Here is a 12943-nt window from a genome sequence, read left to right as displayed (position 1 = left end):
AGTTCAAAAGAGCGGGCAGTTTTTCAAAGAGGCATTATTAAGGGCACACGAGCAAACTATCCCACTGCATAGGAAAAACAGGAAGTATGGCAAGAGACCACCCTGGCTTACCCAGGAGATCTTCAGTGATCTGAAACTCAAAAAAAAGAGTCCTAACAAAAGTAGAAACTTGGTCACATTATGACACATGAATATAAATAAAACAACATAAGCATGTAGGGACAAAATTAGAAAGGCCAAGGCACAAAATGAGATTAACTAGCTAGAGACGTATAGGGTACCAAGAAAAAATACCTTAGAAGCAAGGGGAAGACCAAGGAAAGGGTTTGCTCATTACTCAATGAGGGGGGAAAAGACAATCACAGAACTTGTGGAAATAGCAGAAGTGTTAAATGCCTTTTTTGTTTCAGTTTTCACCCAAAAGGTTATTAGTGATCGGACATCTAACATAGTGAACGTCAGTGAAAATGACATAGGATCTGGGGCTAAAACGGGGAAAGAACAAGTTAAAAATTACTTAGACAAGCTAGATGTTTTCACGTCCCCTGGGGGAGGGATAGCTTAGTGGTTTGAGCATTGGCCTGCTAAACCCAGGGTTATAAATTTAATCCTTGAGGGAGCCATTTCGGGCAAAAATTGGGGATTGGTCCTGCTTTGAGCAGGGGGTTGGACTAGATGACCTCCTGAGGTTCCTTCCAACCATGGTATTCTATGATTCTAAGTCATTAAGGCCTGATGCAATATATTCAAGGAGCTGACTGAGGAAATATCTGAGCCACTAGCGATTATCTTTGAAAACTCATAGAAGACAGGAGAGATTCCAGAGGACTGGAAGAGGGCAAATATAGTGCCAATCTATAAAAAGGGGAATAAGGAGAATCCGGGAAATTACAGACCAGTCTGCCAGCTTGTCATATGCTTCAGTACCCGGAAAGATAATGGAGCAAATAATCAAGCAATCAATTTGCAAACACAGAGAAGATAACATCATCAGTAACAGTCAACATGGCAGGTTTCAGAGTAACAGCCGTGTTAGTCTGTATTCGCAAAAAGAAAAGGAGTACTTGTGGCACCTTAGAGACTAACCAATTTATTTGAGCATAAGCTTTCGTGAGCTACAGCTCACTTCGGATTGGTTAAGAACAAATCATGTCAAACCAACCTAATAGCTTTCTTTGACGTGGTAACAAGCCTTGTGGATGGGGGGAAGTGGTAGATATGGTATATCTGACTTTAGTAAGGCTTTTGATACTGTCTCACATGACCTGTTCGTAAACTAACTAGAGAAATATAGCCTAGATGGAGCTATTATAAGGTGGTTGCATAACTTCCGGGAAAACCATTCCTGGAGAGTAGTTATCCATGGTTCACAGTCAAGCTGGAAGGGCACATCAAGAGGGGTCCTGCAGGAACTGGTTCTGGATCCAGTTCTGTTCAATAGCTTCATAAATTACTTAGATAATGGCATAGAGAGTACACTTATAAAGTTTGTGGATGATACCAAGTTGGAAGAGGTTGCAAGTGCTTTGGAGGATAGGATTGAAATTCAAAATGATCCGAATAAACTGGAGAAATGGTCTGAAATAAATAGGATGAAATTCAATAAGGACAAATGCAAAGTACTCCACTTAGGAAGGAACAATTAGTGAACACATACAAAATGGGAAATGACTGCCTAGGAAGGAGTAATGTGGAAAGAGATTTAGGGATAATAATGGATCACAAGCTAAATATGAGTCAACAGTGTAACACTGTTGCCAAAAAAGCAAACATCATGCTAAGATGTATCAACATGAGTATTATAAGCAGGACATGAGAAGTAATTCTTCCCCTGTAGTCAGCATTGATAAAGCCTCAACTGGAGTATTGTGTCTAGTTCTTGTTGCCACATTTCAGAAAAGATGTGGACAAATTGTAGAAAGTACAGAGGAGAGCAACAAAAATTATTAAAGGTGTAGAAAACATGACCTATGAGGAAAGATTGAAGAAACTGGGTTTGTTTAGTCTGAAAAAGAGAAGACTGAGAGTGGACATGATAACCATTTTCAAGTACATAAAAGGCTTTTAAAAGGAGAAGAAATATTCTTCTTCTTAACCTCTAAGGATAGGACAAGAAGCAATGGGCTTAAATTGCTGGAAGGGAGGTTTAGGTTGGACATTAAGGACAACATCCTAACTGTCAGGGTGGGTAAGAACTGGAACAAATTGCCTAGAGAGGTTGTGTCATTGGAGGTTTTTAAGAACAGGTGAGATAAATACCAGTCAGGAATGGTCTAGTTATTACATAGTCCTGCCTTGAATGCAAGGGACTGGATTATGGGTCCATAAGACTGAGGTGCCTTCCAGTCCTACACTTCTGTAATTCTAAGTGCTTGATTTTAAGCATATGGTTAAGTCCCAAGAACATATGTATAGTGTTTTGCAGATCAGGACCACTAGCATTAGGGTGACAACCCACGTATTGTAACTAAGATTGAAGGAGCCATTTCCTTTTGAATCCCTACTGTCACTTGCTTTTTCCAAAACTTGCTTCTGAGGGCAGGAACTTCACATACCTGGCCTCTGCCCAAAGGTGAATTTCCTATAGCAAACATGTGATGTCTTAATTTTGTAGAATTCCCCCTAATAGAAAGTGCAGATCAGCAGAAATTTCATAAACTGATTGTACTCCTAGGGACCTGGCTTCCTAAGGATTTCCTCCCATACCTCTTTAGCTGTCCTAGAAGGATGAGATTTGGTGCCGTTCCTGTCAGCGTTGCTGTACCTCCAATGCTGGCTGCATAAGGGATTGAAATGAGGAAACCTTTCCATACGTTTGCCCTGTATTCGTCCTCTTTCTTTAAATCCATGGGAACTTCAATGGCAACTTCCTTCTCCTCCATCAGATCTTTGCTTTAAAACATTCCAAAAGAGACTCCATTGAAAGCCCTGGTTTAAATACAGGTGTAACCAATTCAGAACCTAGACAAAAGGAAAACTCTCATCTTTTAGCAACAAGATTAGCAATATCCCAAGGGACGTCTATGCAGAATATTGCAACACATGGGGCCTGCTTAACATCCTCATTATTCAGCTGATGATTGAGAATCACTCTGTACTGGACTGGTCCCACGAAACGCTGAGCACCCTTGACTGCCCTCAAGAGGAGTTAAAGGTGCTCACACCTCCCAGGAGCCACTCAGCACTTTGTAAGATCAGGCCGTCAAAAAAAACTTAACGAAAAGTCAATACTCTTCATGTTAAAATGTGAAAAGGCCTTTGATGATCTCAAGCTACGGAGTGGCAAGAAGAGTCTATTCCTGGGGAAGATATTTATTTCTACATCATTTACATATCAAACCTGGACCATCAGAGAGATGTAAATCTTGGTGATTTAAACCTGCCGCCTGACACATTAATTGTTCTCAAAAAAGCAATGCAGACACTTCCCCAGCAGCAGACACCTCCCATCACATTTTCAAAATGGCCTGAAAATTTGGCCCTGTGCTGTCTTGTTGAATATACTGGAGAGGGATTTCTCTGGTCAGGCTGTTGGTAGTTGGGAAATGGAGTAACAGGTAGAATCAAAAGAGTTTCATTGATTGAATTTCACACTCCTAAGGCTGTTTCTATCTGAGGGGATAATTTCCTCACTCAACTCTCCAATACAAACTTTATAGTTAACTTACTCCTCCGTACTTGCCAGAAACTGCAGCTCAGTTGATACAGTGTAAAGTTTATTCTGCTGTAAAGAGGCTGAAAAAGAAAGATTAGGACTTTAAAACAGTTTAAAGCATCTAGAAAAACTCTCCCTGACACAGACAATGGAACGGAAAGGGCAGCCATTTTCAGAGCGGAAAATTCCCTCCACACACAGAGAGTTCTCTGCGGATGAAGCGCAAGGAGGCGGAAGAAGTAAAATCCATTCCTGCTGATCTGAGGCCAGGGCACAGGCAGCAGTATGGCCCACTCCCCACAGCCACCACAGTGCGCTGTAGGACACTGTGTATAGCATTGCTCCAACAATCTCTGGAAGCCTCTCCCGCACCTTGACAAACTCAGCTCCTCCTGTGCGACCAGGCCAGGCTACATCTGATCCAGGGTTTTTTTACATCTCTAGTGACATGGATATTCTAATGCAGACTGTATTTCCACTTCGTAATTTAACCTCTTGGGTATTTGGTGTTTATTTTTCGGTAAACTGTGGTTTGTTTTTAGGACTCCAAATAATTTTATTGGAATTTTTAAAAATTGTTTGGCCTTGAATGACATCAAGATTGTCCCTGTCCCAAAATCACTTTCCCCCAAAGGATAAGCTCTAAGAGGGTGAAATTTCAGCCCCATGCAGAAAACCAGTCCAAAGCCCACGCACCACTTCGCTCCCACCTCCAATCCCATTTTGAAGGCTAGAGTAGGACATAGTGGTGATGAGGCGTTATCCCAGGTCATCTTCACATGGATTAATTTCACCCAGAGAGCACAGGCAATTTTCAGAGCCTATCAGCCCTCTGAAAGCCACACATTCCAAAGGCTGAACACTCCCAAAGTAGAGCATAATCCTCTGAAGGCCAACCCCAGGGCATAAGTCCTAAGAAAGCATGGGGGGACTTTGGATCTGACAAGCCGCTTCTGCATGCAGTTCTGAGTGAAATGGCACATTTGGGCAATACATTTTTATAAAACCCCATTCCCCAGATTTTTACCTTGGTCTTAGGGAGATAGTGAATTTTATTAGATTTAAGCCAGAAGCACAGTCCTTCATTACACTTGATGTTTGCTGTGTTGCTGAACCTTGCTACCCTTGCCATGTTGTTGTACGTTTTAGGATTCAGAGGCCTAGGGTTAGGGTTACTAACAATCAAAATGCCCTGCTGATCATCATGGGCATGGACTCAGTGCTATTTTCCTCCCAGCTTTCCCTGCACATACTTCATCCACAAACATTGCCTTCTCTTGCCTTCAAGAAAATGTAGTGAACTATGGGGAGAGGACACAATGGTCAAAGTCTTTGGACCTGTTTACTCGTACACTGAAGAGATCAAGCTCAGTGAACCAGGGAACTTTGCAATGTCATGTTTTACACATTGCTAATTTGTGGAATCAGAGTTAATTCTCTTGGAAAGCTGAGCTTTGATTCCAAGGAAGCTATAATAAAGGGATGTAATTGGAAGGAAGAAAATTAACCCATTGGTGAATGAGGACTTTCTCTCTCTCTCTAGGGGTAAATGTCAACTTTGGAATAGAGGGCCAAACCAAAGCCTATGCACCATTTAAATCCCACTTAAGCCTTGTGCTGGCCTTTTAAACTAGAGTGTAAATTTCATTTTGTCTATTTTAGATGTTCTCAATGTCTTTCATACTGGGCCCAAACCCTCTCCCATATAGCAATATGGGAAGGATCCACCCCTTGACACCTGTTCACAGGCCTCCTGGGGCATTGCACTCCCAAGGCTGAGAACTCTTTTTTTTTTTTTTTAAGCAGAGAGAGAGAAAAAAAGACACTGTATGATGGCCACATTCCCAGTGCGGCAAAGCGTCCTGTGGCACCTTATACACTAACAGACGTATTGGAGCATGAGCTTTCGTGGGTGAATACCCACTTCGTCGGATGTATGTAGTGGAAGTTTCCAGAGGCAGGTATAAATATGCAAGCAAGAATCAGGCTAGGGATAACGAGGTTAGTTCAATCAGGGAGGATGAGGCCCTCGTCGAGCAGTTGAGGTGTGGACATCAAGGGAGGAGAAACTGCTTTTGTAGCTGGCGAGCCAGTCACAGTCTTTGTTTAATCCTGAGCTGATAGTGTCAAATTTGCAAAAAACTGATGCTCAGCAGTGTCTCTTTGAAGTCTGGTCCTGAATTTTTTTTGCTGCAGGATGGCTACCTTTAAATCTGCTAGTGTGTGTCCAGCGAGATTGAAGTGTTCTCCTACATAAATGGACACAAATCAGATATTAGGAATGGCAATATACAAAAACCTACGGGAGAACACTTCAATCTCGCTGGACTAACCTCATTATCCCTTGCCTGATTCTTGCTTGCATATTTATACCTGCCTCTGGAAACTTCCACTACATACATCCGACGAAGTGGGTATTCACCCACGAAAGCTCATGCTCCAATACATCTGTTAGTCTATAAGGTGCCACAGGACTCTTTGCCGCTTTTACAGATCCAGACTAACACGGCTACACCTCTGAAGCTTGACATTCCCAGTGATTGATGAAGTCGGGAGTTATGCAGGTTATCCCAAACGTGTGCCAATAAACCCATCATCCAGTGCTGTATTATCATACAATCTGTAGGCTACATACTTTACAGGAAGACTGCTTTAGATAAAGTTTAGCTTTAACACTATTGTACTCTTATTAGACTCCCTTGGCCAGTAAAGACAAGGTGACTTAATAACATGAACCCAACTCTTCAGGCATGGTGGAAGAAGATCATCACTATGAACTTTTAGAGGTTTCTAAAATATATTAAAAATAACTTTTCCATCCCTAAAAATGTAACATGCTGAGAGCTGATATCTCGCAACCTGCCAAGGAGATTACAAAAGGAGGGGCGGAGCTATGAATTCGTAACTTTCTAACGATATGAAGCTTCTGTTCCTAGCCTTGTTGGACTGCAGGACATGCCCCATGTGATTCTGCAGAAGAAAATCTACATTCAGGAGGAAAAATTTTTAAATAGCTGTTTAAAGCTGCTCAGAGGAATGAAATATTGGCAGAGATGGATTAGCGGGCAGAGAGGTGAGGTGGTCAAAGGTGCAGGATACATTTGTTATCACTTGGCTCTGCAGTTGATCATGTGGATGTCATGAGGTATATATGTGGAAGTGTCAGAATATAAGGAAAATTAATTAAGGTTGTGCCTAAGGAATTTATAGCCAGCCTCAAAATAGAAAATTCCGGAAGTCACATGAAACCCTGTTCTCAGCAGGTTTCTATCCCAACTTTGAAAATCAAGGACAGTTGGATATTTCATGGAAGGACAATTATCCAAACACTGTTAAACCCAAGTGAGTCATTCAAGCTTCAATTATCATTTACGATTTACCTAGTTTCTTATAAAGGTACCCATAAATGTGGTATCTTCTGTGGGTGAACACTAGTCAATACCCTCAGCAATCTATGACCTCGATTCCACAAACACTTACTTACATATCTGTATTAGTTCATTCACATGAGCAAAGATTAAGTGTTTCCAGGCTCAAGGCTTTTCTCATCAATTTTTGCAGACCATTATATATATACATATATATATGATCAGTTTGTCAGTGATATACAGTAATTTAAATTATTTAGCTAATTATTCAGGTAATTTCTTAGCCTTTGAGGTTCATTCTGAAAGACAAATGCACTCGAACGGTACAAATTCTTTAATATATTTTCCCAGCTAAAATGTTTTTTCCAACAACTAGACTAATTTTCTAGCCTCCTAATTGTTTTTAAATGTACCCATGCAGATTTGCACATGCACATCATCAGATGTCATTCTTAAAAGCAGCTCAAAATGGAGCCCATTTTGCAATATTCTTGCTCATCTAATTTTTTGTAATGTATATGATTATATCTTGGACGTTTAAAATGAATGTAGCTCTTTCCAAAGGTAGCAAGTAAATTGTTCGTTTCATGCAAGCTGTGCAAAAGTTGGGCAACAAAACCTAAACCTAGCTGTGAAACCAATCCTGGTGTTAAGCCAAGTTTTGATAACAGATAAAACCTTAAGGAAAAACCTGGTTCACAGTTCTCATCATCTTTCTAGACACAAACCAAATTCATTGTTCTTGACTGAGAAATTGCTTCAAGATTTGGGGTTCATTCAAGAAATTCAGCTTGCATTGTCCAGATCACAGCTGAAGCTCCCATTCTAATTTCTAAATACAATGAGGATAAGAGAAAAGGGCAAGTGTGTCTTGGCATTCATATTACAGCCAAAGTAGGCTCCACTGTTACTGATGTCAACCTTTCTCCCAGACAAAGAGATACTAGGATATCTGCATTTTGACACCCTATATTTCAGTTGTGAATTTCTCTTTCACTTCTACTTACTGTACTGGCAAATCTCAACTTCCAAATAAATAACAAAAATGACAATGATACAGCTAACATATCTGCAAACCATCACTCTGTTGATTCTGTTTGTATGTTATAGCCCTTTCCACTGACCTGACTGTCTTGCTTGTTTAGATTGTAAGTTCCTTGGGACAGGGACAGTATGTACAGTACTTAGCACAATGGGCTACCATAGGGCCCCAGTATTAGTTGTTCCTCAGGCACTACCATAATAAACATTGTAAATAAATAATAAAATCAGCTCATAGGACAGGGTTAAAGAAAGTTAAAGATCAAATTCACTAAATGCTCTAATTCTGAAAGATCACAAAAAAGAGTGACCATTTGTAGTAGACTAAAAATGTGCATGATTAAAAATTCGTAGAGAGAAAGCAACAAAATGGCTTGGATCAAAAGTATCTCATGATTGTCCTGCACTGATTGTGACTGATTAATTACAACTCTGTAAGAACGTGTGTATGCTTGAATTCAGTTTTCTACATTTCAGGAATCAGCAGCAACCAAAAAGCCATCACTTAGTAAGTGCTACTTCCGTTTCTGCAGTTCACAAAGGCAATTAGGAGACGTAAGAGAGAGAAACTACTACTACCCTAACCATCATTAATAGCTTCAGCGGGGATTTCATTTCTATTTTGCTGTTTTTCATCACTGTCTGCCAGAAAAGCAACCTCCCTGGAAATTATTTTGTGAACAATCAAGCTACTGGGGAAGATTTTTTTCCCAATTACTAAGCTCCCTGATTGAACCTTGTGCAATAGCTGTTTATTAATAATCCTTAGCATTTCTACAGCACTACTCCTGAAGATATCTCAATGGTTTATAAGCCTCATTTAACCCTCTAACCCCCCTCCCCCACCTTGTTATCTCCATTTTACAGTTGGGAAAAGAGAGGAACAGAGAGGAGAAATGACTTTCCCAGGATCACACAGCAAGTCAGTGACAGCGAATCCTGACTCCAATCCCTTGCTCCAATCACACCCCCACTGAAAAAGGTTGTGTGCTGTAAAGGCTTGATCCTAAACCCACGGTAGACAATGGCATAGCTCTCATCCACTTTAGTGGTGCAGGATCAGGGCCTAAAGAGCAGTGACTGTCTTACCCGGAGCCTCCAGATAGGGCCACTAACTGCAAAAAGTTATTGTTTAAAAGAGGTATTGGCTGTGTCTCTCTACCTGTCTAGGTATCAATATGAGTCTCATCACCATTGCATCTGGATGTGTTTTATTTGCGCCATTACTTTGCTATGTATCACCCACCCTTTCCCTTTTTGCCCCAGGACATATTTGCAAATCAAATGCTCCACCTCACCAGGTTTGTCCGGTGAAATGTCTTATTCAATAGCTCACGGCTCCCAACCGGTATCGAGGTTAACCATGGCTCACAGGAATCTATTCTGATCCGCATGGCAGGCGGAGGAGCCAGGATGAAGGGGAGTGTTGAGAGAGGGTAACATTCCAATGCCCTTTCACCTCCATAATGAAACATATTCTATTAAAAAGGGCATTCCAATATATATTAAACTCCAGCTAACAGGCCTGCTTTTGTCCCCATCGAAGTCAATGGAAATTTAGTCACACAGCTCACTGGGAACAGGACTGTCCCCAGATTGTGCAATCTATTGCACTATGTGAGCTACCTGGATTTTCTTCATTTTCTCTGTTGAGAGCTTTAGATGCTTCTTTCTCTCCAAAGAGGCTCTTCAGAATCGCATTTGCGATTGGAAGCATCATAGCGGTGGAGGCTGTATTGCTTAACCACATGGACAGGAAAGAAGTTGTCAACATCATTCCTAAGATCAGCCTGGAAGGCAGAAAAATTAAGTTTAACAATCTGTGTTTTGCAAGGTCAATTTTAGATTCCAGCAGAGAAAATCCCATGCCACAGTCTCATAACATTAACAAGAACAAAGCTGGCTATGGTTATCCTATAATATGCCAGAGCATGTATAACAGGGTTAAGTGCTAATAGGACAAGGCTGAAGTAGTTACATTTCTCCTCTGCTTCATTACAAGCCAACAAAGGAATGAAAACAACCTGAGCTTAATGAAATCAGCAAGCTCTGAAAAAGGTGTGTGTGTGTGTGTGTGTGTGTGTGTGTGAAGACAACAGGGGTGTGTGCAATGCTCTTATTAGTGTGCACTATTCACTAGTTGTGGTACTGTTTTCTTGGCCAGTCTGCAGCTCAGCTCACGTGTTGAAATCACCAGAGCGTGAGCCTGGGGAATTAGGGCACGAAGCAATCACCATTGGTCTGTAGGTTACCTTGCAGGCTTGACTCCCACTAGCATGAGAACCTTCAGGGCAATCCTGCGGTGCAGGTTCCACTCTTCGATGGCTGACGCCATGATTAAACCACTGAGAAAGAGGAAGTTGGTGTCTAAAAAATACTGTGGGCAAACTTTGTTCGAAGGGAGAATCCCCAGAAATGGAAACAAGGTGATTGGCAGCAGAGCAGTCACAGCCAGAGGCAGGGCTTCTGTGCACCAGTACACGGCCATCACGAGGATCACATAGAGGCATTTTCCCTCCTGAAAAGGCAAAAGGAAATGGAGAGAGAGAAGCTGACGGCTCTGGAGTTACAAACAAGCCTTCGCACATTGGTACACTTACCATGAACAAGTAAAATGCACCCACTTACCACCAGTGTGCAGGGGTAGGGAGAGCATAGGAGGGTCTCACCCCTCATCTATGTAGAATTTTCCCCAGATCATTCCATTGGGGCAGGATTAAAATCATAGAAATGCAGGGCTGGAAGGGACCTCAAAATGTCATCTAGTCCAGGGCTGATTATACCTAAAACATCCCTGACACATGCTGCTTCAACCTGTTCTTAAAACTTTCAGTAACAGGGATTCCACAACCACCCTTGGAAGTCTAGTCCAGTATGTCACTATCCTTATAGTTAGAGAGTTTTTCCTAATGTCTACCCTAAATCTCCCTTGCTGCAGATTAAGCCCATTACTTCCTGTCCTACCTCCAATGGAGAGCAATTGCTCTCCATCCTCATTATAACAGCCGTTAACATATCTGAAGATTGTTATCAGGTCCATCTCAGTCTTCTGTTCTCAAGACTAGCAAGCCCAGTGGTTTTTTTTTAACCTTTTCTCATAGGTCAAGTTTTCTAAACCTTTTAGCATTTTTGTTGCTCTTCTCTGGACTCTGTCCAAATTGTCTAGATCGTTCTTAAAATGCAGCACCCAAAAACGGACACAGTACTCCAGCTGAGGCCTCACCAGTGCCAAGCGAGCAAAACAATTACCTCCTTTGCCTGGCATACAACATTTCTACACATACATGCAGGAATATTTGCCTTTTCACAACTACATCACATTGTTGGCTCATGTTCAATTTGTGATCCACTGTATCCCCCAAATCCTTTTCTAAAGTACTACGACGTAGCCAGTTATTTCCCATTTTGTAGTCGTGCTTTGATTTTTCCTTCCCAAGTGTACTTTGCACATCTTTACTGAATTTCATTTTGTAGATTTCAGACCAATTCTCCAATTTATCAAGGTAATTTTGAATTCTAATTCTGTCCTCCAAAAGTGTGCAACCCCTCCCAGTTTGGTGTCATCTGCAAATTTTATAAGCATGCCCTCCACTTCATTATCCAAGTCATTAATGAAAATATTGAACAACACTTGATCCAGCACTGACCCTTGTATAACCCCACTAATAAATCCTCCAAGTTTGACAGTGAATCCTTGATACCTGCTTTTTGAGTATGGTCTTTCAAAAAGTTGTGCACACACCTTACAGTAATTTCATCTAGATCACATTTCCCTAGTTTTCCTTCTGTGGAATGAAGGGAGGGTTCAGGACCTAGAACCTAAGGACTCCTTAATATCCATGCACATCTCAGGGGCTTTGCCATGGGCATTGGGATATGTGTATGGAGGCTCTGTGCCTCCACATTAGGGGTGGGTACATCTCCCTTGTCACCGAGAGGAAAGTCAGTTGTCTTCATGCACTATTTTTTCCTCCCATTCCCTACGCCTACGGATCTGCACAGGGATGGGAGCAGGAGGAGCAAAACCTGGCTGGAATGGGAAGGGAAATGTGCATTGATCCTTCCAGACACCAGCAACAATAAATCCTCCAGGGACTGCATTAACTTTTGCACTGAGACCCCTCTATGCCCTTGAGGGTGATTGTGGGGAGAGCCAGCAATAAAGGAAACAGAGAAATGATCCACTTGACTAATTATGTTGTTAATCTTCTGCCTACAGTGCTGCTCAGATGAGATGAAGGTTGCTAACACCCTGGGTTTTCCAACAGAGTTTACAGACTGTAATGCAAATATTTTTTTGCCCTCAGTCCAAGTTCCAGAAACTTTGCAAGATCAAATGACCTTTTTTCCCTATTGCCCAATCCTCTTCAGTTTCCAGAAAGGAAAGTTTCACCAAAATGAATTTCAACTCAGGTGTCATGTTCTGTCTCTTGTACCAGTGATTTAAACTGTTTGTCAGCATCCCAGTGTAAGAGCTCCATCAACGAAGCTCTCAACTGATCAGGTTAGATAAAAGCACAATTCAGAGGGCTAGTTGTAAAGACAAGAGTTTTTATTTTCCAAAAAGAACACTGACAATTTCTACATATGAATTAAGCAATTCAACTCAATGGGATACAACTTGTAGTCTAATAATTTACTTGCAGTGCAGGATCAAAAGCCAAGGTTTACAGACACAACCAGGCGTGAAGAATTGTACCATGATTCTGAAGTGTCTCGTTGCAATTTTGTGGTGTCATCTATTAATCAATAACAAAAATAGCCAATGTGGTATTTTTGACAGAACTGTCATTTTCTTGATGTAACTTAGTTCAGAACAAAAAGTGGTTGGACCCCAACCAAAGAAAAGTTTTAATTTAAAACAAGGAGTGTATCTTTA

The 12943-nt window shown here is 41.3% G+C and overlaps 1 protein-coding gene across 1 annotated transcript in view; it reads right to left on the bottom strand.

Moving 5' to 3' along the window:
- The window catches only part of SLC13A3 (solute carrier family 13 member 3), a 40196-nt gene that overhangs the window by 17635 nt on the left and 9618 nt on the right, over window positions 1–12943 (bottom strand). Inside the window, exons 2-5 of the mRNA XM_077832044.1 lie at window positions 10317–10582; window positions 9691–9854; window positions 3669–3735; window positions 2707–2892 (exon numbers count right to left, since the gene is read on the bottom strand). Of these exons, the coding sequence (XP_077688170.1) occupies window positions 2707–2892; window positions 3669–3735; window positions 9691–9854; window positions 10317–10582 (683 nt within the window). The remainder of the gene's footprint in view (window positions 1–2706; window positions 2893–3668; window positions 3736–9690; window positions 9855–10316; window positions 10583–12943) is intronic.

This window comes from Eretmochelys imbricata, chromosome 13 (assembly GCF_965152235.1).
Source record: "Eretmochelys imbricata isolate rEreImb1 chromosome 13, rEreImb1.hap1, whole genome shotgun sequence".
Classification (NCBI taxonomy): domain Eukaryota; kingdom Metazoa; phylum Chordata; order Testudines; family Cheloniidae; genus Eretmochelys; species Eretmochelys imbricata.
The sequence above is the reverse complement of the archived record's forward strand: the minus strand, read 5'-3'. Positions and strand labels throughout refer to the sequence as shown.